At 45.8% G+C, this 24,137-nt stretch overlaps 2 protein-coding genes across 2 annotated transcripts; one reads left to right on the plus strand and one right to left on the minus strand.

Annotated features, from left to right (window-relative positions):
- Positions 1-780: 780 nt before the first annotated feature.
- Klhdc7b (kelch domain containing 7B) lies at positions 781-4,341 on the plus strand. Its single transcript, XM_004650421.2, has one exon. It carries the CDS (start codon positions 781-783, stop codon positions 4,339-4,341), a length of 3,561 nt encoding a protein of 1,186 aa, XP_004650478.2.
- A 1,187-nt stretch (positions 4,342-5,528) lies between these two features.
- Syce3 (synaptonemal complex central element protein 3) lies at positions 5,529-22,583 on the minus strand. The gene is made up of 3 exons (XM_004650422.2): positions 22,535-22,583; positions 9,857-9,965; positions 5,529-5,771 (listed from the first exon to the last, which is right to left on the minus strand). The coding sequence occupies exons 2-3, from the start codon at positions 9,963-9,965 to the stop codon at positions 5,614-5,616; spliced, it is 267 nt and encodes an 88-aa protein (XP_004650479.1). The 5' UTR covers positions 22,535-22,583; the 3' UTR covers positions 5,529-5,613.
- Between the last annotated feature and the right edge of the window lie 1,554 nt (positions 22,584-24,137).

A 24,137-nucleotide genomic window follows, 5' to 3' on the forward strand; every position in this document is an offset into this window, starting at 1 on the left:
GATAAAAGTTTTTGGTTTTTCATTCTTTTATGCTTCCCTATTGACTTGAAAACTACTTCATCTCTGGTAGCCTCTGGACTGGTCTCCCCAGAGGTATTTCAGCAGCCAGTGGAGGATGGAGTATGGGTGCTTTGGTCACCCACACCTATATTCAAACCTCCACTCACAGCTTCCATGACCCCTGCCTCAGGGTCTCCATCTGAGAGACTACTACTAGGTTTGTTCTTCAACCCCTCCCTGGTGGCTATAGTGGAATTAGCCTCTCTAGTTTCTGGTAATTTCATCAGGGCTGCATCATGTTCCCAAGACTCAAGATACTATCTCCTTGTGAGTAACCCTTCCCTGTCAGAGCCCCTTTAGTTGGACCTGAGCTCAGAGGAGGGCCCCCTAAGATATGGGTTGAATTTGGGGGTATAAGAGTCTGTCAAGCAGAAGAGGGTAGGCTGAGATGATGGCCCAGTGTTTCAAAACATGGCCATTTGACCCTCAGATGCTGGGCAAGAGAGAAAGGGGCAAGAGCTTGGGGCAACTTGGGAAGGCTGTTGTAGACCAAAGGGTCTCCTGAGATATTCAACAGAGTCTGCTGACAAGCCTGCAAACCTAGGTTCAGGCAGAGACCACTGCAAGGGCCTGGACACCCAGTCCACCTTAACAGGGCGGTCCTGGGTAGGGTGCTTACAATGCCATCTGTACAAACTAGGCTTGATGTGGGGCATTCATAGTTGCCTGGGAGAGAGAGAGAAAGAGCAGGTTCCTCACAGCAGGTCTGCAATCAGCATCATGATCTGGGGCACCTTGGAGGCTGGTGGGCTCCTCTGGGGCTGGGATGTGGATGGAGATGATGACTGGGAAGGGACTGTGCTGGCCTTGCTAGCACTGGCTGTGGTCGCCACCACAGCACTGGCTTTGCAGTGGTTTGGCTTCAGGCAGGACCAAGAGGAGGCAGTCACACTGTCCACAGCTCCAGGGGTGCAGTTTACTCAGACAGGAGGAGTTAGCTCGACCCTGCGCCCAAAGTCCAACGTCAGTGGTACCAGCGAGAGACAGAGCCTACCGCAAGGGAAGTCAGACGCTCCTGGTCACAACCAGAGGAGACCTGTTACAGCTGGGGCCAAGGACCGGGAGCCCTCAAGAGACAGAGGTATGGCTTCCACAGACGGTCTTTCACTCAATACCCCTAGTGAGGTGGCTGGCAGAGGGGTCACTTCAGGGACCCATCAAGATAAAGGAAAGGAGACTGTCAGGCCAAACACAGACCTCCTAGGTCAGAGCAAAGCAAGGGGTATGCCTGCCCCAGTGCTGATCCACTTCACCGCTAGGAGTCCTGGTAACGAAGCAGAGATGCAGATGGAAGTAGCTAGCGCCCTTGCCAAGGGGCCAGCTCCCCAGGCCCCAGTCCATACTGAGCAACAGGACACCAGTCCTTGTCACCTGGGTGTGGGGTCTCCTGGTTTGCTAGGGAGAGGCCTGGGCAGCCGGCCAAGGCGCCCAGGTGATGGCTCAGGAGACAGACGACATCCCCCAAAGCCAGACCCCCTCCGTCTGGGCACAGTGGTGAGTGTGTGGGACGCTGTGGATGGGAACTCCGCAGCTGCCCAAATAATACTCGCCCGAAGTCCCTGCACAGGTTCCCCACTACCGGGCTCAGACAGGGGCCCAGGCACTCAGGAGCCCGGCGGTGCTCTCGCTGCGCCCACCCAAGCGGACTGCTCCAAGGACGAGGACGCGCTCAGGAGGAGCACTTCCCAGCTCGCCCCAGCAGACACTGCAGGCTCTGGGGAGACCGAGTCCCCAGTCCTCAGGAAGACTCAGGGGGTCTTGGCTCTGGAGGAAGCCTGGCCCTGGGTGAGAGGGGCAGCAGTGGTCACCAACTTCAACTGCGACCAGGGCACGTCGCCGGAGGAGCTTCCCCCGGAGGCCTGTGAGGCTGACCAAGTTTCAGACAAGAGTGGGACGGAGAAGCTAGGGGGCCACTGCATCCGAGAAGGGAGAGGGTCCCTTCATGGCCAGGGTAGCCAGCAGGAAGCCAGCAGTCCAGCTGCTGACCAGAGGCCCGCGCGTTCCCTGGGCACAGCAAAGTCTACGGTTTGCCGCAGCCGCAGCCCTTCCTGTAGTCATCTTTCCTCGCCTGTGACTGGGGTCGCTGAGGTCCTTCAATCGGTTCCACCCGCTGCGCCCATATCGATCCACTCTGGTCTCCTACCTGCTCCTTCCAACTCTTTGCACCTGGGAATTAGCCATTGTTCTAATGGTGAAAATCTCAGAGCAGCACTAGCCTCCTTTTCCGTCCCAATTTTAGCTTCAACTGAAATTTCAACTTCAGTCCCAGCCACAACATCCCCAACATCACCCCAAAATCCAGCCTCTGATTCGGTTGCAGCCGCAGCCCCATCCCTAGCCCCAGCACCAGCAATAGTCATTGGGTCAAGCCCTGTGTCTGAGAAGCCCAGTGAGGGCCTCTCAAGGAGCTCCAAGGAAGGAAGGATCTCAACTAGCTGGGGAAACCTTATTACCATGGTTCTTAGAAGCCACCCCTTCCCCAAGCAAGACAGGCTCCAAGAGAGTGCCCTTGGGGCAATTCTTTGCAGTCCTGCAGGACCCATTACATCCATACAGTCTGAGGATACACAGCCAGGCTTCCAATCTGAAGGAGCCATCTCCAGACTTCAGAACAGGCACAGACCCTTGTCTGGCTTAGTCCCATCACCAGGTTTAGGGGGTGTAATTGTGGCTGAATGTCAACCACAGCCAATGAGCATAGAAACCAATGGCGATCTCACTTTTGACTCACCTCCAGACCCAAGAAGAGATGGAGCCAAGGAGGAAAGTCTAGACTTGCAATCTCTGGTTGAAATGCCCACGGCCCCCTCACAGCCTCCTGTGTATATACAGCCTGGCCCTTTGCCATCTACTGTTGAGAGGCAGAACTCTCAGCCCATCCCCCAGCCTCAAATTCCCAGTTTGTGTGAAATAGCCCAGAACCCTGAGCAAGTAGCAACCCAGGCAACTCCCAGGCAGTCCCAAGGGCAGGTGCCAGAAGAAGGGGCCAGTCCTGCATTCAGTAGGAGAATCCTCACAGAGAAGCAGAAAGAGGCCCAAAAGCTTTTGGTTTTTTTGCAAAGGCCTAGCAGTTGGGGAGTTGTGGAGCGGCCTGGAAAGTCGCATTCTAGAGCCTTGCAGCCCGCCACAGAGGTGGCACTGTGTTCCCAGAGGCTAGATCTGAGTAGCTGCCTGGAGGTCCTAGCCTTTGCCCAGCAGCATGGGGAGCTGAGCCTAGCTCAGGAGACCTACACCTTGATGAGCAACAACTTGCTACATGTGCTGGGTGATCCACATCTCTACAGGCAGCTGAGTGGGGCTGACCGGGAGCGCATCCTGAGCCTGCGGACCTGCCAGGGCCAGGTGGTACTGGGGGTCCTTGTGTTGCCCAGCCTTTACCAGGTGAGCCGCTCAGACCTCACAAAGGACCCTCTTGGTGAGGAGGATCCAACAGCTGAGCCTGAGCCTTTGCCTCGACACCTCCACATGTTCAGTCCTCAAGAGAATGTGTGGAAGCCCCTGACACAGTTACCCCAGGAGGTCCCACTTCGAGGCTGTGGTCTTTGCACAATGCACAATTACCTGTTCCTGGCAGGTGGTATCCGGGGTCATGGTGCTAAGGCTGTCTGTTCAAATGAGGTGTTTTGCTATAATCCTCTGACCAATATTTGGAGTCAGATTCGGCCCATGCAGCAGGCCCGGGCCCAACTCAAGCTGGTGGCCCTGGATGGATTGCTTTATGCTATAGGAGGTGAGTGCCTATACAGCATGGAGAGGTATGACCCACGTACAGACAACTGGACCTCAAGGGCTTCCCTCCCTGAGGGTACCTTCCCTGTGGCCCATGAGGCTGTGGCATGCCGTGGGGATATCTATGTGACAGGGGGTCACCTCTTTTACCGCCTGCTCAGATACAGCCCTGTGAAGGACTCATGGGATGAGTGCCCTTACAGTGCCAGCCACAGGCGATCCAGTGACATGGTGGCACTGGGGGGCTTCCTGTACCGCTTTGACCTGTTGAGAGGTGTGGGTGCCTCAGTGATGCGCTACAACACAGTGACAGGCTCCTGGAGCCGGCCAGCCTCCCTGCCACTTCCCAACCCTGCCCCAATCCGCTGCACAGTGCTAGGCAACACCATTTATTGTCTCAACCATCAAGTCACTGCTACCTTCACAGTCTCTGAGGGTACTGCCCAGTTCCAGGCCAAGGAGCTGCAGCCCTTTCCCCTGGCAAGTAAGGGAGTCCTCTGTCCATTTATTCTGACTCTACCCCCTAAGGCCAGGCTGCAGACCACACTTTGAATGCTGGCAGAGGAACAGGGCTGCATAGCTAGCCTCCATATAGACCCTGGTTTGGGTGGGTCTCAGTGGATCTAGGACCTGAAGAGCCTTTCCCTCTCTGCTTTGTCTCTAAAATTAAAGGCTGTCACTTATTTCTGGAGTGAGATCCCTTCTGCCTCCCTCCTCCTAGAGTCTTGGCTCCCTCATTCCTTCCTCACCCTCCCTACACCCTACTATTTCCAGCTCCAGGTCCTACCTGCATAGGATGCTTCAGATCCATTATAACAGCCCCTCAGTGGGATTCTCTGATACTAGCTGGAAACTTATTTGAGCTTTCTATGTTCTGTCAAGGTGGAAGAGGAAGCAAAGTGCTCACCAGGAAATGACCTCACTCTAGGACTTTTGCCATCCTAAGGTCTTTTGGGAATCACAGATATGTTTTTGGGTCTGATTGGCACTTGGACCCCTCACCTATGAAGCTGGATCACATTGTCACTCTGCTGCCTATGTTCCTACTGGGACAGGACTACTTGGTACCTTGCAAGGGTTCTCTCAAGTCCTCTAAACCTCTACCCCCAGCCACAATGAGCCCCGATTTTACTCTAATTTTGCTCTTTATTATCTGTGTGAACCAGGACAAGACATTTTTTATTTTTGTTTTTCAAATTAGGGTCTCACTCTAGCTTAGGCTGACCTGGAACTCACTATGTAGTCTCAGGCTGGCCTTGAACTCACGGTGATCCTCCTACCTCTGCCTTCTGAGTGCTGGGATTAAAGGCGTGCATCATCACGTTCGTTTTTCAGGACAAGACATTTAACCTTCCTTTAGACATCTGCAATTTAGGAAAGCAGTGGTGACAGGATCATCAATAGCCATTTGACATGATGCCTGGGACATATAATATGAGAGATTACATGCTTTCTTCTTTCACCCATTGTGAAACCTACTTTAGATAGTTAAGTCTGAGTATTGCTGCTTGTCCTATTCTGCAACCTGGTTTATCCCACTTAAGCCATCTTTTTCTCTTTATTCTATGCTTAGAATAACTGGCACCAGATATGTGTTTAACTTCTTGAAAGCTTTTGTACCTCACACCCGTCACATTTTGTTCACAAGGTTTGTGTATGTAGTTGATCATAGTGCAGAACAGAAAAGAGTCCTTGGGTTTGCTTGAAAATAAGTTTATTAAGAAACAAGTACTGTGCGCAGCTACATGTATGGGTTACTGGTTCTGTTCCCTGGCTTCTGCAATTGGCTGGTGAGAGACGGTGGGTATGGGTGGGCTGCAGGGTCTACTGCTTGCGCTTGGTCTCAGTAAGTAGTTCTTGCCAATTCTTCTCCATCTCCTCCTTGCAGTTGAGGAAGGCATCCTCCAGCCGGCGCATGGACTCAGCCAATGTGGGGTTGGTCCGCATGACCACCATGTCATATGCCATCCAGGTTGCTTGCACTGCAAAAACCAGAGGGGACATGTTAGGCAACTGACCATTGCTATGGCTTTGAGTCCCATCTGTTATTACATTTAGGGATAGCACTGGACCTCACCTGTGCTCAGCACCTCTATATAGACTCTGGGGTCACTAAATAGTCCAAGGAAAGAAAGCTGGTGGGGTGCTATAAAATCCTCTATAAAAACTCCTCTGTAGATAGCAATAATGACACCTTTTACTCTCTTCAGTCTTAACTCCTCAGTATGTAAGTCCATGATAAGAAAAGGCTGGAGGCCTGTCTGATATGAAATTGGAGGAAATTTAGAGTAAACCACAGGCTCTTGCCTATATTAAGTTCACAGCTACTGGCTGCAAGGTAAACCCCAAGAAGTCATAATATTTGCCCAAGTCACATGATCAGACACATGTAAACTGGACATTCCAAGAGTTGAAAAGCCCAAATCATGCATTTCCTCATGCATAATGGCTTGAGACACCTGTGTACCATACCTAGGCACTTCTATGCTTTCAGTAAGGGTCTTCCTACAGGAAGGTTTGGCTTCCTTCTTCTCAGGCATCCTTGAGCATTCATCATTGTTCAGACAGCCTTCCTTGTTCTTTCTGTCTAAGAGCAATGCTACATCCCCTGGACCTCTAGATAAACACATGTTTCTTCTGCAGACTCAAACTCAATAAGGAACACTAATTTCTGATGTGGCTTTACCCTCTAGAACTGCACAGAACATAGTCATTGCCCTCTTCATGATAGCTGATTATAGTAGACATAGTCTCTTAATTAAAACTCCTCTATTGGGCTAAAATATACTGGATATTTTGGGAAAGTATGTCTTCAAAGAAATTAACCAATGGAGCTGGATGAATGACAATGGACAAGCAATGTCATTGTAGAGCACACTTGAAGTTTTATGAATAGCAGCATATTTTTAGTTATGAAATAATTGCTAGTAAAGGTACTAGTAGTATTTCAACAGAGTTTACATGACCCTATCATCAATATAAGGATTCTTGGAAACTTTTGGAAGCATGAATGGAAATTAGGACATTTCTTACAATGTAGACCACTGCAATGCATCCCACACAAATTTTTTTTGTCTAGCAGTTTTGTGACCTTGAATTTAAATTTGTTAACTTAGTCTTCTATCTGCAAAGTAGAGACATTGTACCAGTGTACCATGAGAACCAAACAGGTGAAATATGAATGGTCTAGCATACATATTCTGTATGGACTGAATGTTTTTATACCTTCCCATTGTGCAAACATCCCCACATGCTGAAATCTGGTTCTAAGTTGATGGTATTAGGACATGGAGATGAGCAGTCATGACATAAGAGTTTGCAACTGGCCATCTGAAGAACAAGACAGATGTCTACAAACTTGGAAAAAATTTCTCACCAGATACCAGATCTGCTGGCACCTTGACCTTGAATTGCTCAGTCTCTCCAGGACCATGAGAAATAAATGTTTGTTTTTTAAAGCTATCTCATCTCTGGTGATTTGTTATAGCAGCCCTAAATAAGGCAGAAATTGGTACCACTATGGAGGAGTGTTGCTATTACAAACACCTAAAAATGTAGATGTGGCTTTGGAACTGGGTGATAGACAGGAACAGCTAGAGTTCTATGCATATGATAGAAACTGATGAAGAACTGTCAATATGATGGAGCTTTAAAAGTAATTCTGACATCAGGCATGGTGGCACACACCTTCAATCCCAGCACTCTGGGAGGCAGAGGTAGGAGGACCATTGTGAGTTCAAGGCCACCCTGAGACTACATAGTGAATTCCAGGTCAGCCTGGGCTAGGCAAGACCCTACCTCCAAAAAACCAAAAACCAAAAACCAAAAACCAAAAACCAACTCCCCCCGCAAAAAAAGTAATTCTGTATTTATGGCTCAGAGAGGAAAGAGGAATATGGGGCTGGAGGAGAGATGGCTTAGTGGTTAAGCGCCGGCCTGTGAAGCCTAAGGACCCTGGTTTGAGGACCCATGTTAGCTAGATGCACAAGGAGCCGCACACATCTGGAGTTCATTTGCAGTGGCTGGAGGCCCTGGCGCGCCCATTCCCTCTGTCTCTCTCTGCCTCTTTCTCTCTCTGACTGTCACTCTCAAATAAATAAAATAAATAAAATTTAAAAAAAAATAGAAAAGAGGAATATGGAGAGAAATCTTCCATCTTTGTAAATCTATATGTAACTATGTATAGGATGTTTGTTGTCATACAGATAGTCAAGCCATTCTTATGAGCTCTCAGATGGAAAAGAGAAGTCATTTAGCAGAAACTGGAGGAAAGGTAATTCTTGTCATAAAGTTTCAAAGAGCTTAGCTGAATTGTATTCATATTCAATGTTTTGTGTAAGGTAAAACTTGTGAGCTGAAGAGAGTTGCTCAAAAAGTAGAAACTCATAAAATCAATAATTGAGGTACTTAGGACAAAGAGTTAAGGTAGGAAAGAAATTAAGGTCAGGGGAAATGCAGTTCACAAAAATGAATCTCTGGGCTGGAGAGATGGCTCAGCAGTTAAAGGTGCTTGCTTGAAAGCCTGACAGCCTGGGTTTGATTCCCCATGTAAAGCCAGATACACAATGTGGTGCAATCATCAGGAATTCAAATTATTAAATATTTTTAAAAAATGAATCTCAGCCGGGCATGGTGGTGCACACCTTTAATCCCAGCTCTCAGGAGGCAGTGGTAGGAGGATTGCCATGAGTTCAAGGCCACCCTGAGACTACATAGTGAAATCCAGGTCAGCCTAGGCTAGAGTGAAACCCTATCTCAAAAAAAAAAAAAAAAAAATCTCATACAGAACTTCATAGCAGCTGGAATCATGGATTAAATGTGTGTGCCACCATACTCAGCTTTACTAATTTTTATTTGCAGGTAGAAGATACAAAGGGAGAGAGAGAGAGAGAGAGAGAGAGAGAGAGAGCGAGAGAGAGAGCATGGTGACACCAGGGCCTCCAGCCACCACAAACTCCAGATGCATGGGCCTCTTTCTGTATCTGGCTTATGTAGGTACTAGAAAACTGAATCTAGTTGTTAGGCTTTGCAGGCAAGTGCCTTAAGGTACAGCCCATTTATTGATTTTTAAAATATTATTTATTTATTTATTTATGAGAGAGAGAGAGAATGGGCATGCCAAGGCCTCTAGTTACTGCAAGCAAACTCCAGATGCATGAGCCACCATGTGCAGCTGGCTTATGTGGGATCTGGGGAATTGAACCTGGGCCTCTTCATTCAGGCCCCCTGTTTCAAAAAGAATCAGCATTCTTCTGGCTGGTCCCAATGGATACCAGCTGGCTCAACTTCAATGGTGTTAATATCTCAATTGCAGCTGAAGCTATTGCAGTCTCGAATATGGGACCTGAGACTTTGAATTCACTTCAATTTATTTCTATACCCAACTTTCTTTCACATTCTTCTGCCCTATATTTTCTTCCACTAAACACATTAGTCCATTATTCCTAAATATAACTTTGCTCAAGCTCTCATATCACATGAAGAATGTAGCCAAAATATTACAGGAACTGCCTCTAGCCCAAATTACAAATAAAATCCCTTTTTCTCCCTCTGAAACCTGATATGCTGAGGCTTCACAGTCCATGACTCTCTCAGCACTACAGGCCTTTCAAACTCTCACCAGAATGGCCCACTAAGCTCTGCTTACATTACTGGCAAGGCTTCTCCAGTCTGAAGTTCCAAATTTTCCATTTTTCCCCCATAAACTAGTTCCAAAAGACCAAAAACACAGGCTAATTTCAGCAACAGCCCTATTTCTTGGTACCAATTTCTTTGTTGCAATTATTATCATTTGAGTCTGTGTGAGTTGTCCTTGAATGAAAAAAAAATATTTTTATAACACTATTACTTTAGTAATGTTAACTTTATTAAGTATTACTTAATAACTTACTTAACCAGTTATTATCTTAACTATTGTTGGAATATTTGCCAAAAGAGAATCTAGTAGTTAAAAGGTAGTCAGGGAAGGCCTTGTTAGAGAAGGCACTTGATATGGGTTCATGAGTTTAGGGAATACTGGAGCTATTAGAAAGAAGGGGGAAGCATCCTGTCTGAAAAAACATCCTACCTGAGATTTTTTCCATCTCTTCCAATAGTTTTTCCAGGTCCTTATTCAGGTTTGACAGCATTTTCAGCATGTTATCATACTTTCTTTCTCCAGGGTCAGAATCAGCCATCTAGGCAGTAAACAGAAAGTCCTGTGAGAGAGACTGGTATTCTAGTTCCATAGCTCAAAGCTGAGCAATCCTTAAAAAACTGTTTCTTCAAGCCATGCGTGGCAATGCATGCCTTTAATTCTAGTACTTGCGAGGCAGAGGTAGGTGGATTGCCATGAGTTAAAGACAAGTTTCAGGCCAGCTGTAGGTATTACACTAATTCACAACAGGTTAATCTTAATATATATATATTTGAGAGCCAGAGAAAAAAGAGGCAGACAAAGAAAGAATGGGTATGCTGTGGCTTCTTAGCCACTGCAAACTCCAGACACATGCACTGCCTTATGTGGCTGGTTTACATGGATACTAGGGAATTGAACCTGGGTCCTTAGGCTTCCCAGGCAAATGCCTTAACCACTAAGCCATCTCTCCAGCCCAGTAGGTTAATCTTTGCATAGGGTAAGCCTGGGGACATGGAAAACTGCACCTTAGGTGGAGTTCCTAGGACACAAAGAATTCATCAGTTTCCCCAAAGATATCTTGATAAACATCTGTCAACAACTGATATGAGCTGTTGGGAGCTTGTGATCTATCTCTAGGCTCCCCATAGCTTTTACTTCCTAAAACTCTGAATAAAAGTGTGAGTAAAGTCAAGGTGGGTCTTCACTCCAGTGAACCCCCTTGGACCTCCTTTAAATCGTATCTTTTGTGTTGTGGTCATTTTTTGTCCTCTCAGGTACTGCTGGACATACAGTCAGCCAGCCTGAGACTGTAGAGTGATTTCTAGATCAGCCTGGGCTATAGTGAGGCCCTACCTCAAGCCCCCTACGACCCCTAAAAAACCCAAAAAATTGTTTCTCCATATCTCAGATTTCACACTAACAGTTGCCTTTCAAAACAAATATTGAAGGGATTGGATTGTGTGGAAAGTACTCACAGAGGGCCAGGTGTGGTGGCACATACCTTTAACCCCAGCACTAGGGAGGCAGAGAGAGGACTGCCATGAGTTCAAAGCCACCCTGAGACTATATAGTAAATTGCAGGTCAGTCTGGACTAGAGCAAGACTCTACCTAGAAAAACCACACACACAGAAAAAAGTACTCACAGAGATTCAGGCACATGTTAATTATCCCTCCCCCTTCCTTTGCTCCTTATTATACAAATGTTTCTTCAAACAAAGGTGAGAGCTGGGATGATTACAGCAGAAGACATCCTTACTGGTTATGGAGTGGGAAGAAGATTTCTTTGCTGTGATGTTGACACAATAGGGACTTTGTCAAAAATGTATTGAGAATCCACTTAAATGCAGTATTTGTTTGTTGATGTGTTATGAAAATACAGTACCTGCACCCAAGAAATCTTCAGTGTGATATTTGAGTCATAGACCATATGACAAATCAGAATGTGGCAGAAAACTGAGTTAGCCACACAAACAGTAATAACTTAAATAAGGATACAAAGCTATAGAAAGAGTTAGGATGAGTTATTTTTTTTAGATAGGGTCTAATTCTAGCTCAGGCTGACCTGGGATTCACTGTGTAGTCTCAAGGTGGCCTCGAACTCACAGCGATCCTCTTTCCTCTCTGCCTCTCGAGTGCTGGGATTAAAGGTGTGTGTACCACTACACCCAGCTAGGATGAGCTTAATTTTTAAAATATTATTTATTTATTTGTGTGTATGTGTGTGAGAGCATGGTTAATACCTTTAATATATGTTGGGGTCAGAGAATAACCTCCAGGTGTCAGTGCTCTTCTTTCACCTTTAAGACATGGTTTCTTTTCATTTCTTTTTTTGTTTTTTTTTGAGGTAGGGTTTCACTGCAACTCAGGCTGACATGGAATTCACTATGTAGTCTCAGGGTGGCCTCGAACTCACTGAGATCCTTCTACCTCTGCCTCCCAAGTGCTGGGATTAAAGGTGTGTGCCACCACTTCTAGGGAGACGGGGTTTCTTTCTCTCTCTTTTTTTATTAAGTACATTTTTATTGACAACTTCCATAATTATAAACAATATCCCAAGGTAATTCCCTCCCCCCACTTTCCTCTTTGAAACTCCACTCTCCATCATTTCCCCTCCCTTTCTCAATCAGTCTCTTTATTTTGATGTCATGATCTTTTCTTCCTATTATGATGGTCTTGTGTAGGTAGTGTTAGGCACTGTGAGGTCATGGATATCCAGGTCATTTTGTTTCTGGAGGAGCATGTTGTAAGGAGTCTTCCTACCCTTCCTTTGGCTCTTACATTCTTTCCGCCACCTCTTCCGCAATGGACCCTGAGCCATGGAAGGTGTGATTGAGATATTTCAGTGCTGAGCACTCCTCTGTCCCTTCTTCTCAGCACCATGGTGCTTCCAGAGTCATCCCAAGATCACTGCCATCTGAAAAGAGAAGGTTTGCTAGCCAAAAGTGAGAGTAGCATTAATATATAGGTATGAATGTTAAGAGAAGTGCTTACTGGGCAGTTTGGTGAGCACAGTATATACTTTTAGCCAGACAGCAGCAGACGTGACACTCCTAGGGCTCAAGACTACCCCTGTTGTAGGTTTTCAGTATCAGGGATAGATTCCCTCCCATAGAGCAGGCTTCCAGTCAAATTAGAGGGCAGTTGGTTTCCCCCATAACAGACGTGCCACTATTGCACCTGTTGGTTCATCTGGCCTGGCTGGCCAAATATAAGGCTTGCAGGGTCCATTGTTGGGCATCTTCACTGGGTATTTCTCTCTCTCCCATTGAACTGCATGCAGCGTGGCTTTTTCCAGCTTTCTGCCAGCTGGTCTACATGGAGAAGGTTTTCAGCTTAGCTCCAGCAGGGTTTCTCAGTGACCTTGCAGCCCAAGTATGTGGAGTCTTCAGCAATAGGGTCTTACCATCTATTCCTGGTGGGAAACCAAGGGCCTTGGCAATGGCCTGTATGTTTGGGGGGCATCAGAGACCTCTCTGGTCAATATTCACTGGAAGTTATCCCATCAAGACAGCGTTTCTTGATGTTGCAAATGAACACCAATTTAGTTGGAGGGAGTTTAAGATTCTTCTTGCTCTATCTCCCATTTTCATTGGCATGTTGGGATCACAGATGCAATATGTCATTTATCATCCAGCTTTATATGAGAATCAAACTCACTTATCAGGCTTTGCAAAGAAGTATCTTTAGCCACTGAGCCCCTGGTTAGTTTCAGATAGAAAATAATTCATAAATGTGCAGATTAAAAAACATTATTGGGGGGCTGGAGAGATGGCTTAGTGGTTAAGCACTTGCCTGTGAAGCCTAAGGACCCGGTTCGAGGCTCGGTTCCCCAGGTCCCACGATAGCCAGATGCACAAGGGGGCGCACGCGTCTGGAGTTCGTTTGCAGAGGCTGGAAGCCCTGGCGCGCCCATTCTCTCTCTCCCTCTATCTGTCTTTCTCTCTGTGTCTGTCGCTCTCAAATAAATAAATTAATTAATTAAAAAAAACATTATTGGGCCAGGTGTGGTGGCACATGCCTTTAATCCCAGCTTTCAACACTCAGGAGGCAAAGATAGGAGGATCGTTGTGAGTTCGAGGCCACCCTGAGACTACATAGTGAATTCCAGGTCAGCCTGGGTTAGAGGAGACCCTACCTCAAAAAACCAAAAAAAAAAAAAGAGAGAAAGAGAGAGATTGAAGAATGCAGGTTTTGTTAAGGAAACAGGTACTTAGATAAAATACATCATGTTTATAATTAAGTGAGTTTAAATTTATAACTGAACAAAACCAAAGCCCTCTTAAAAGTTATTACTAAAATTTCCTACACTTAGAATAAGATTTTTATTTATTTATTTGAGAGACAGACAGGAAGATTGGTGGGGGTTGTTAAGAATAGGCATGCCAGGGCTCTAGTCACTGCAAATGGACTCTAGACACATGTACCACCTTGCACATCCGGCTTATGTGGGTACTGAGGAATAGAACTTGGGTCCTTAGGCTTTGCAGGCAAGGTCTTTAACCACTAAGCAATCTCTCAAGCCCTGGAATAAGATTTGTAAATAAGATTCAGATGCTTAAGAGAAAATTGAATTTAAAACTAGTGCATTTAAAAAAAATAATGTAAATTTACCCAACTTTTTTTTTCTGTGAAGAATGTCATTGTAATTTTGATGAGGATTCCATTGAATCTGCATTGGTTTTGGTAATATAGCCATTTTTACAATACTAATTGATTTCTGCTGTTTAGAAGTTTTATGTTTCTTCTTTTTGTTTTTTTGAGGTAGGGTCTTGCTCTAGCCCGGGCTGACCTGGAATTCACTATGTAGTCTCAGGATGGCCTTGAATCCATGGCAATCCTCCTACCTCTGCCTTCTGAGTGCTGGGATTAAAGGAATACACCGTCACACCTGACATTCTTCTGTTTTTGAGACAGGGTTTCATTAAGCTTAGTCTGGTTTTGAAAGTTCTATGTAGTTGATGATGGCCTTGAACTCCTAATCCACTTCTCTCTCTCCTCCAAACACTAGGATTGTAGGAATGTGCCAACATGCCCAGCATAGATGCTAATTTAAAAAGCTAAAATCCTGGGCTGGGAAGCTTGCTCAGGGGCTAAGGGTGCTTGCTTGCAAAGCCTGATGGCCTGGATTTGATTCCCCAGTATCTCTATAAAGCCAGATGCACAACATAGTGCATGTATCTAGAGTTCATTTGCAATGGCAAGAGGCCCCAGAATGCCCATTCTCTCTCTCTTCCTTTCTGTTTCTCTCTCTCTCTCTCTTACTTGAAAATAAATAAAAATATTTAAAAAAGAAAGCAAGCCAAAATACTTCAGGCATGGTGGCATACACCTGTAGTCCCAGCAATTGGGAGGCAGAGACAGAAGGATTAGTAGTTTACTATCCTCTTATCCTTGGTTACATATTGAATTTAAGATCAGTCTGAGTTATATGAGACCCTGCCTCATAAAAGCCAAAATAAAAAGAGTAAGTCAAAACGAATATTCAGGTAGTCTTCTTTCTGCCTAAATAGTGCTTTTAATGACATTAAAGCTCATATTATGCAATATCTAGCTATGGGCCTTTATAGAACTTATGCTCTAGTTATGCATAAGGAATTGATAAATTTAGGAGTCTACTGTATAATAAGCAGTATTATAGAAGCTTGGAAGTAAAAAACAAGCACCCTATTATTCCATCAAAGAATAGGTTTGGTAAAAAAAGAATACTTATGGTAAAGCAATAGCTATTCACCCAGTTTTTCTTACTAAATTTTAAACCAGTATTCTCATGTAAAAAAGACTATATTTAAAGACTATACTATATTATTTCTACTGCTTATGTTTTTATATATACCATCATTCCACTGCTTGAAATATTCTTCACTCCCTCTCTTGTTTGTTTGTTTTGTTTTATGAGGTAGGGTCTCATTCTAGCTCAGGTTGACCTGGAATTCACTATGTAGTCTCAGGGCTGCCTTGAACCCATGGCAATCCTCCTCCTTCTGCCTCTGGAGTGCTGAGATTAAAGGTGTGTGCCACCATGTCTGGCCTCCTCTCTCTTGTTTTTTAAAGACTCATCTTTATCTTATTTTATTTTTTTTGAGGCAAACCCAATAAACTGGCTTTTTTATTTTTTATTTTTGAGAAAGCAAGAGGGAGGGAGGGAGGGAGGGGGAGAGAGAGAAAGAGAGAGAGAGAGAGAGAGAGAGAGAGGGAGAACTGATGTGACAGGGCCTTCAGCCACAGCAATTAAACACCAGACAAGTGAACCCTGTTGTGTGCATGTGCAACCTTGTGCACTTGTGTCCCCTTGTGTGTCTGGTTTATGTGGGATCTGGAGAGTCAAACTGAGTCCTTAGGCTTCACAGACAAGTGCCTTAACCACTGAGCCATCTCTCCAGCTCAAGACTCATCTTTAAAAGGGTTACTTTAAGACTTATCTTTCTTTTTTTTTTTTATTTTTTGGTTTTTTGAGGTAGGGTTTTACTCTAGCCCAAGCTGACCTGGAATTCACTGTATTCTCAGGGTGGCCTCAAATTAATGGCGATCCTCCTATCTTTGCCTCCCAAGTTCTGGGATTAAAGGCATGTGTCACCACGCCCAGCTCTTTTTTTTTTTTTTTAAATGAGAGGAAGACTGGGGCTGGGGGTCTGGGGAGAGAGAAATGGGGCACCAGAACCTCCAGCCATTGCAATTGAACTGCAGACCCTTGTAACACCTAGTGTACACATGTGACCTTGAGAGCTGTGTCACCTTGTGCATCTGGCTTAAGTGCAATCTGGAGAGTTGAACATGGGTTCTTAGGCTTTGCAGGCAATCATCTTAACTGCAAAGCCATCTCTCTAGCCCTTTCCTTACTTTTTTTTTTTTTTTGGTTTTTCGAGGTAGGGGCTCATTCTAGCCCAGGCTAACCTGGAATTCACTATGGAGTCTCAGGGTGGCCTCGAACTCACAGTAATTCTCCTACTTCTGCCTCCTGAGTACTGAGATTAAATGCATGTGCCACCACGCCAGGCATTCCTTACATTTTGTATCAGGCCCTCCAAACATCAGTTGGTACCTCTTTTACATTCCCACAGTTTCTGTTATCTATTTCCTCCCAAACATTGTTTGAACCCATCACAATTTAAATTGAGGTAAACAAAGCTCAAAAAGTTAACTAAATTATCCAAGTCCTGAGGATAATTGCACACATTTCTGTGCTCTCACACAAAACATTATTGCTGCTCAATATATATATATATTAGGTAGAGTGAGAGAGAGAATTGGTGCACTAGGGCCTCAGCCACTGACATCAAACTCCAGACGCTTGCTCCACCTAGTGGGCCTGTGCAACTTTATGCTTTCTTCACCTTTGTGCATCTGGTTTACGTAGGAACTGAAGGCAAGCACCTTAACCACTAAGCCATCTCTGCAGCCTGCTGAATACATTTTTTTTTGTTCATTTTTATTTATTTATTTGAGAGTGACAGAGAGAGAGAAAGAAAGAGGCAGATAGAGAGTGTGTGAGAATGGGTGCGCCATTGCTTCCAGTCACCGCAAACGAACTCCAGACGCATGCGCCCCCTTGTGCATGTGGCTAACGTGGGATCCTGGGAAATCAAGCCTCGAGCCAGGGTTCATAGGCTTCACAGGCAAGCGCTTAACTGTTAAGCCATCTCTCCAGCCCAGTAAATTTTTGATGAACACATGAATGAGCAGAAGTGAAAAAATGTAATAAGTAATTGGAGAAAGACTGTGTAACCAAAAAGTCTAGGCTGGAATCCCACTTCTACCAGTCACTGATTGTGAGACCTTGGCATATAACGTAGTGTCTTTACACCTATTTCCTCTTCTTTAAACTGACAATAACTGCTTCTTTGCACTTGGCATTGGAGATATACACAGATTGGTATTTATAGGCATTCATGTTTATCAAATAAAAGTTAGTGGTGGCTCACACCTGTAATCCCAGCACTCAGGAGACTGAAATAGGAGGATTACTGTGAATTTGAGGCCTCCTTGTGTTATAGAATGAGTTCCAGATTAGCCTGGGCTAGAGTGAGACACTGCTTCAAAAAACAAACAAAAACATTAAATAGTATGTATATTAGTTGCTTTTCTTGTCACTGTAACCAGTGATCAGAAACTTTAGGGACAGTTTATTTTACTTATTTTCTTAAAGTTTTGTTTGGAAGGGTGTATTTTGGGTCACAGCTCAGGAGAATACAATTTATCCTGGTAGGGAAGACATGGTGGCCCATGGGATAGTATTACTTATATTCAGGGTGAGTCTTCCCTCCTCACTCAGTTACACCTCTCTGGAAATATTCTCACAGTCACATCCAGAGGTGTGCCTCATTAATGCCTTTGGATCTTTTTTTTCTTTCTTTCCTTTTTCAGGGTAGGATCTCCCTTTAGCCCAGACTGACCTGGAATTCACTATGTAGAATCAGGGTGGCCTCAAAGTCACTGTGATCCTTCTACCTCTGCCTCTTGAGTGCTGAGATTAAAGGAATACGCCATCACACCTAGCTGTTTTTTTTTTTCTTTTGTTTTTTTGAGGTAGGGTTTCATTCTAGCCCAGGCTGACCCAGAATTCACTACAGATTCTCAGGGTGGCCTCAAACTCATGGCGATCATCCTACCTCTGCCTCCCAAGTGCTGGAATTAAAGGTGTGTGCCACTACACTTGGCATCTTTTCTTTCTTTTTAAAGACAGGGTCTCAACTTCTAACCCAGGATTACCTTGGAACTCATTCTATACCTAGGTTGGCCTCAAACTCCTGATAATCCTCCTACCTCAACCTACCCAATGCTAGGTGTTATTTATGTATCTATTTTAATTATTTATTTGCAAGCAGAGAGAGAAATAAATAGAAAAGAAACAGACAGAGAGAATGAGTGCATGCTAGGGCCTCCAGCCACTGCAAATACAGACCTGTAAAACTGTAAAAAACTCCTCAGTGCTATATATTTTCACAATTGCCTCTGACAATTCAGTGGAGTGGTTTTGAGCCTATCAAAGTGGATGTAACAGCTGGGCATGGTGGTGCACGCCTTTAATCCCAACACTTGGGAGGCAGAGGTAGGACTGTCATGAATTTGCAGCCACCTTGAGACTACATCATGAATTCCAGGTCAGTCTGGGCTAGAGTGAGACCCTACCTTGAAAAACCAAAACCAAAACCAACCCCCCCAAAAAAGTAACAAAGGATGAGAAAAAAATGAGGGAATAGGGTGGAGAACTTATTCAGTTCAATTTGGAGCCACAGTGTGTAGTGCTTGTGAGACGTTTAGGCAGAGCTATTCAACAAGCTGAAAATAAGGACAGTGGCTTAAATGATAGAAAAAGCCAGGCATGGTGACGTACACTTGTAGCCTCAACTACTGGGAAGGCAGAGGCTGATCATTTGAACCCAGGAATTGGAAGCCAGCCTGATCACACAGCAAGACTTTGTCTCCTCCCCTCCAAAGATGGGAAGAAAGTGTTTAAAGAGAAAATGGAGTAGGAAGGAACCCTAAAAACATCAGTACTTAAAGAGCAGAAGGACCTGGGTGTGGTGGCATATTCCTAAAATCTCTGCTACCTCAGGAGGCTGAGGCAGTAGTTCATGAAGTTTAAGGCTAGTTTGAGACCTCCATCTATAAATAAACAAACAAACAAGCCAGCATTAGGATATAGGAAGGCAAGGTCTCAGGAGGAAAACAGGTAACCTAACCTAAAAAAGTAAGCAGGTAAGGAAGCTGGGATGAGGAAAGGCAGGTAGAAGTCAAGGTAGTATAGCAAGGGGAAAATTCAGGGTTGATAGTCTCTAACTCCTAATACACAGAAATTAAGAATAAGTTTTATAGGCTGGAGAGATGGCTGAGATGTTAAGGCAGTTGCCTGTGAAACCAAAGGACCCAGTTTCAGTTCCCCAGGACCCATGTAAACCAGGTGCACAAAGTAGTGCATGCATCTGGAGTTTGTTTACAGCAGCTGAAGGCCCTGGTGTGCCCCATTCTCTCTCTCCCTCTCTATCTATCTGTCTCTTTTTTTGTTGTTTTTTCGAGGTAGGATCTTACTCTGGCCCAGGCTGACCTGGGATTCACTATGTAGTCTCAGGGTGGCCTTGAACTCACGGCGATCCTCCTACCTCTGCCTCCTGAGTGCTGGGATTAAAGGTGTGCGCCACCATGCCCGGCTATCTGTCCCCCCATAAGTAAAATAAATAAATATTAAAAAATATTTTAGGGCTGGAGAGATGGCTTAGCGGTTAAGCGCTTGCCTGTGAAGCCTAAGGACCCTGGTTCGAGGCTCGGTTCCCCAGGTCCCACGTTAGCCAGATGCACAAGGGGGCGCACGCGTCTGGAGTTCGTTTGCAGAGGCTGGAAGCCCTGGCGCGCCCATTCTCTCTCTCTCCCTCTATCTGTCTTTCTCTCTGTGTCTGTCACTCTCAAATAAAAAAAAAAAAATTTAGAGTCTGACATGGTGGTGCACGCCTTTAATCCCAGCACTTGGGAGGCAGAGGTAGGAGGATCGCCGTGAGTTCAAGGCCACCCTGAGACTACATAGTGAATCCCAGGTTAGCCTGAGGTAGAGTGAGATTCTACCTAGAAAAACAAAACAAACAACCAACCAACCAAAGAGTAAGTTTTTCTGGGCTGGGGATATTGCTTAGTAATTAAAGCATTTGCTTGCAAAGCCAAAGGACCCAGGTTCAATTCCCCAGGACCCATGTAAGCCAGATGCACAAGGTGGCACATGCATCAGGAGTTCATTGACAGTGTCTGAAGGTCCTGGTGTGCCCATTCTCTCTCTCTCTCAAATAAATAAAATAAATAAAGTTAAAAAATAAAAAGAATAACTTTTTCTAAAAATGGACTCTTGGTTTGAGGAAAATGATAAATGTTTGGCAAATATGTGTGCCTCCCTCCAAGTGTTTAGGCATGTAGCAGAGAAGCCATGGTAGGGTTTCCAAAACTGCATGGCTGCAGTGCCCTCAAGACTCTAGAATGGTAGAGAAAATGGATGGAGTGTAAAACATATATGAGGTAGATGGACAGGGTAAGGACATTGAGAGCACAAGCAAAAGGCCAGCTTAAGAGGCAGCCAAGATGGGCTGGAGAGATGGCTTAGCAGTTAAGCGCTTGCCTGTGAAGCCAAAGGACCCCGGTTATAGACTCGATTCCCCAGGACCCACGTTAGCCAGATGCACAGGGGGCGCACACGTCTGAAGTTTGTTTGTAGTGGCTGGAGGCCCTGGCACGTCCATTCTCTCTCTCTCTATCTGCCTCTTTCTCTGTCTGTTGCTCTCAAATAAAATAAAAATGAACAAAATATTTTTTTTTAAAAAAAGGCAGGCAAGATAGTTGGAGGGGACGAGGCAAAAAATATATATATTCTTATAAGTAGGGGGGCAGGTAGATTGCGGGGTAGAGCATGAAACAGCTTATGGAAGCTGTGACCACATGACTTTAGATCTCAGAAACTGATGAACCTGTAAAGTAAATCCAGGGGGGAGGGTGTGAGAACTGAAGTAGACAAAGAATGTCTCAGAACTAGAATTCATGGATTGGGGTTGGTAAGGGTGAGACATGGGGTATGTGGGATGAGAAGTCCACAGTGTGTAGAGTTGAGGACATAGGACACATGGTGTGGAGACTGAAATAAAGAATCAAGGTATAAGGGGTGAGTCTGAGAGGATGGATTTGGGTTTGAAGAAAATGAGGGGAGAGATTGTAAGGTATGTGGTGAGATTGAGTGGAAGGAGCCTTAGGGTTTAAAGTGAAGACACAAGTCCTAGGGTATGGCATGAGGACACTAACAGCAGGAGTCTTAGGGCATGGAGTGAGGAAACTAAAGGCAGTGGAGTCAGGATATGGGCTGAGGAGAGGCCTTTGGAGTGTAGGATGAGGAGACTGAGAAGAGGGGTCTATTGTAGTCAGTGTTATGTTGCTGGTATGAACATCCAAATCAAGTGCAGTTTAGGGGAGGAGGGGATTTATTTCAAGCTTACAGATCCAGGTGACCTTCCATCAAATGATGGATGAAGCTGTTTCTAAGCAGAGAGAAACAACCAAACAGCCAACAAAAAACAAAAGCAGCAAGCATTAATGGGCAGAAAGCAGTAGGGAACTTCAGCAAGGGGTCCCAGGCAGACTTCAAACCTCTCTGCATACCTTTGAGTGGAAATTATATCTGCCTCCAAACACACCTTAGGGCTGGAGCCCAGGATCTGTCCCCAGTGTCACCTCCTCTGGCCAGGTGGCTCGAGATCCAAGTTACAAGCTTTAATAGAACACTTGAGTCTACAGGGGACATACATTAAAACTACTCCAGCATGTTAGGGTATGAGTAGAGGCAACTGGTGGAGACTTTAGCATACTGGGTGAAGAGACTGACAGGAAGAGGCTTGTGGTATGGAGAAGGCCTCTATGGTGCAGGTGAGGAACTTAAGGTAAGTTCTTAGGTGAGGAGACTGAGGGGAGGGATGTGGAAGGGAGAGGTGAAAGACAGAGCAAGGTACTTAGGATGTGGGGTGAGGATTCTGAAGGGAAGGGGGGCTTAGGGTGTGGAGAAGACTGAAAGCAATGGTCTTAGGGTATGGGGTTGGGGAATGGGGCTGAGATCTTGGAGTGTGGAGTAAAGAAACCGAGGGAGAAGGCATTAGGGTGTGGGGTGAGTAGTGAAGGGAGGTTTCTGGGGTATGAGAAGAAGACTGAAGGAAGGCGTGTGCAAGTGAGGAGAATGAAGACAGGGGCCTTTGGGTATTGGGGTGAAGCTGATGGGAGGGGACTGAGGGTATGGGGTAAGGGGACTGAAGGCAGGCAATAAAGGATATAAGGTGAGATGAGGTGAGAGGGCTTTGGATGTGGGGAAAGGAGACTGAGGTGAGGGAAGGCGTCTGGGTTATGGGATGAGAGTCACTAACAGCCGGGGTCTTAGAACAAAAGGTTGGAGACTGCGGGGAGGCGTCTGGCCTGTGAGGTGGAGAAGGGACCATAAGGTGAAAGATGTCAAAAGTGGCTTATTGGGGATGCGGGACGTAGCAAGAATAGTGTTGACGTAAGGTTCTGGTGGAAGGCTGAGAGCGCCGCTGGAGACCCCGCCTCAAGTCCCAGTGAATCCCTAGGATTGGGACGTGCCAGGAAAGTAGGCCCCTGGGCTCCCAGGCCTCTCTCACCTCAGGCTGGGTCCGCGCCCTTCTCTGTTCTAGCTCACGAGCCAGCGACAGGAAGGGACTCCTGGCAACAACGCCCCGCCCCTTTCCGTTACCAGTCCCGCCCTGGAACTGGCCTCTCGCCTTCATTGGCTCGCCTTCAGGCGAGGGGGTGGGGCCTCAGCCGGCGCCTGCCCTGTGATCTCCCGTGCGCACACCAGAGATTAAGGAGAGTCTGAGGTAAAACTGAGGTGGCACCCAGCTGCTTTCTGCTTGCACCTGGTCCCTTCACACCCGGGTGCCTGACAGTTTGGTGCTTCTACGTGTCCCTGTTTACTGCAGCCGCTGTGTTTCTAGTGCTGTGGACAGCACCTGGCACAGAAACACTAGTTAAATGTCTAGTATTGTATGTTGCCGACATTGTTGCACCTGCCTTACAGAAGCTTACAGGGATACACATAAGCACGCCCAAATGAAAAGCGCTGTGCAGTGCCTCCAGCCCAGTTCTGTCCTGTAGTGCTCCAGGTGTAGCTCCATAAATCACCAAGCAAGGATAGACAACAGAACCGTTTAGTACTAATGGGCCAAAAGCATAAAGCTAAAGACCAATCTTTATTCAGAGGTCATGGACACTGAGCGAGGGAAAGTGTAACCAGGAAGAAAATGGTTTAAAATGCTGGGGACAGGATGGAGATGAAGCAGGCTGTTGCGTGGTTTGGGCGAGTAGTGATTGAAGGGTGGACAAGATTCAGGAGTTGTTTTTTTTTTTTTTTTGCTGGGTGTGGTGGCACACACCTTATGAGAGAAAGAGAGAGAGAGAGAGAGAGAGAGAGAGAGAGAGAGGAGAAAAATGGTGCACCAGGACCTCTAGCCACTGCAGTCAAACTCCAGACATATGTGCCATCTTGTTCACATGTGTGACATTGTGAGCTTGTGCCACCTTGTGCATCTGCTTACGTGGGATCTAGAGTTGAACATGGGTCCTTTGGCAGGCAAGTGCTTTAACCACTAAGCAATCTCTCCAGCCAAATTTAAGAGTTTTATTCAAGGTTGTAACTTGGATTTCCAGCTGTCTGGCTGGAGGTGTTGCTGTTGGTGGATCAGAGTCCAGCCCTAAGGTGTGTTTGGGGGCAGGTCTGGAATTCCACCTAAGGTATGCACAAAGCAGTTGGAGTTCTGCCTGGGTTCCCTGCTGTTTGGCTGCAGGGTTTTGCTCTTGTTTTTGGTGGTGGGTTTTCTTTTTTCGATTATGGAACTTCTTCTGGATCTGTAAACCAGAAATAAATCCTGTTCCTTCCATTAACTGTGTCTGGTCTGGAGGTCCATCCCAGCAACATGAATCTGACTACTACAAGGTGTTTCTCCTTTCTTCCTACCTTATTTTTGGGTCAGGGTCTCTTGTTTTGCTACTGCTGCTGGTGAGCTTCTGGATTCTGCTGGCTCTACCTTTTACTGCCATAAGCCCTTTGGGATTATAAATACATGTGCCACTTTGTTTCAGTCCAATGTGGGTGCCGAGGATGAATGAACCCAGGTCAGCAGGTTTACAAGTGCCTTTGAAGACTTGAGCCATCTAGCCAGCCCACTGCTAGTCTTAACTAGTGAAAATTTTCAAACACGCAAGACA

This window comes from Jaculus jaculus, chromosome 6 (genome assembly GCF_020740685.1).
Source record: "Jaculus jaculus isolate mJacJac1 chromosome 6, mJacJac1.mat.Y.cur, whole genome shotgun sequence".
Lineage (NCBI taxonomy): Eukaryota > Metazoa > Chordata > Mammalia > Rodentia > Dipodidae > Jaculus > Jaculus jaculus.

Coding starts and splice junctions, on each gene's coding strand:
- Klhdc7b (XM_004650421.2), top strand. CDS start 781: ATGATCTGGGGCACCTTGGAGGCTGGTGGGCTCCTCTGGGGCTGGGAT.
- Syce3 (XM_004650422.2), bottom strand. CDS start 9,965: ATGGCTGATTCTGACCCTGGAGAAAGAAAGTATGATAACATGCTGAAA. Junction 5,772..9,856: donor AGAGATGGAAAAAATCTCAG/GTAGGATGTTTT, acceptor TGGTTTTTGCAG/TGCAAGCAACCTGGATGGCA.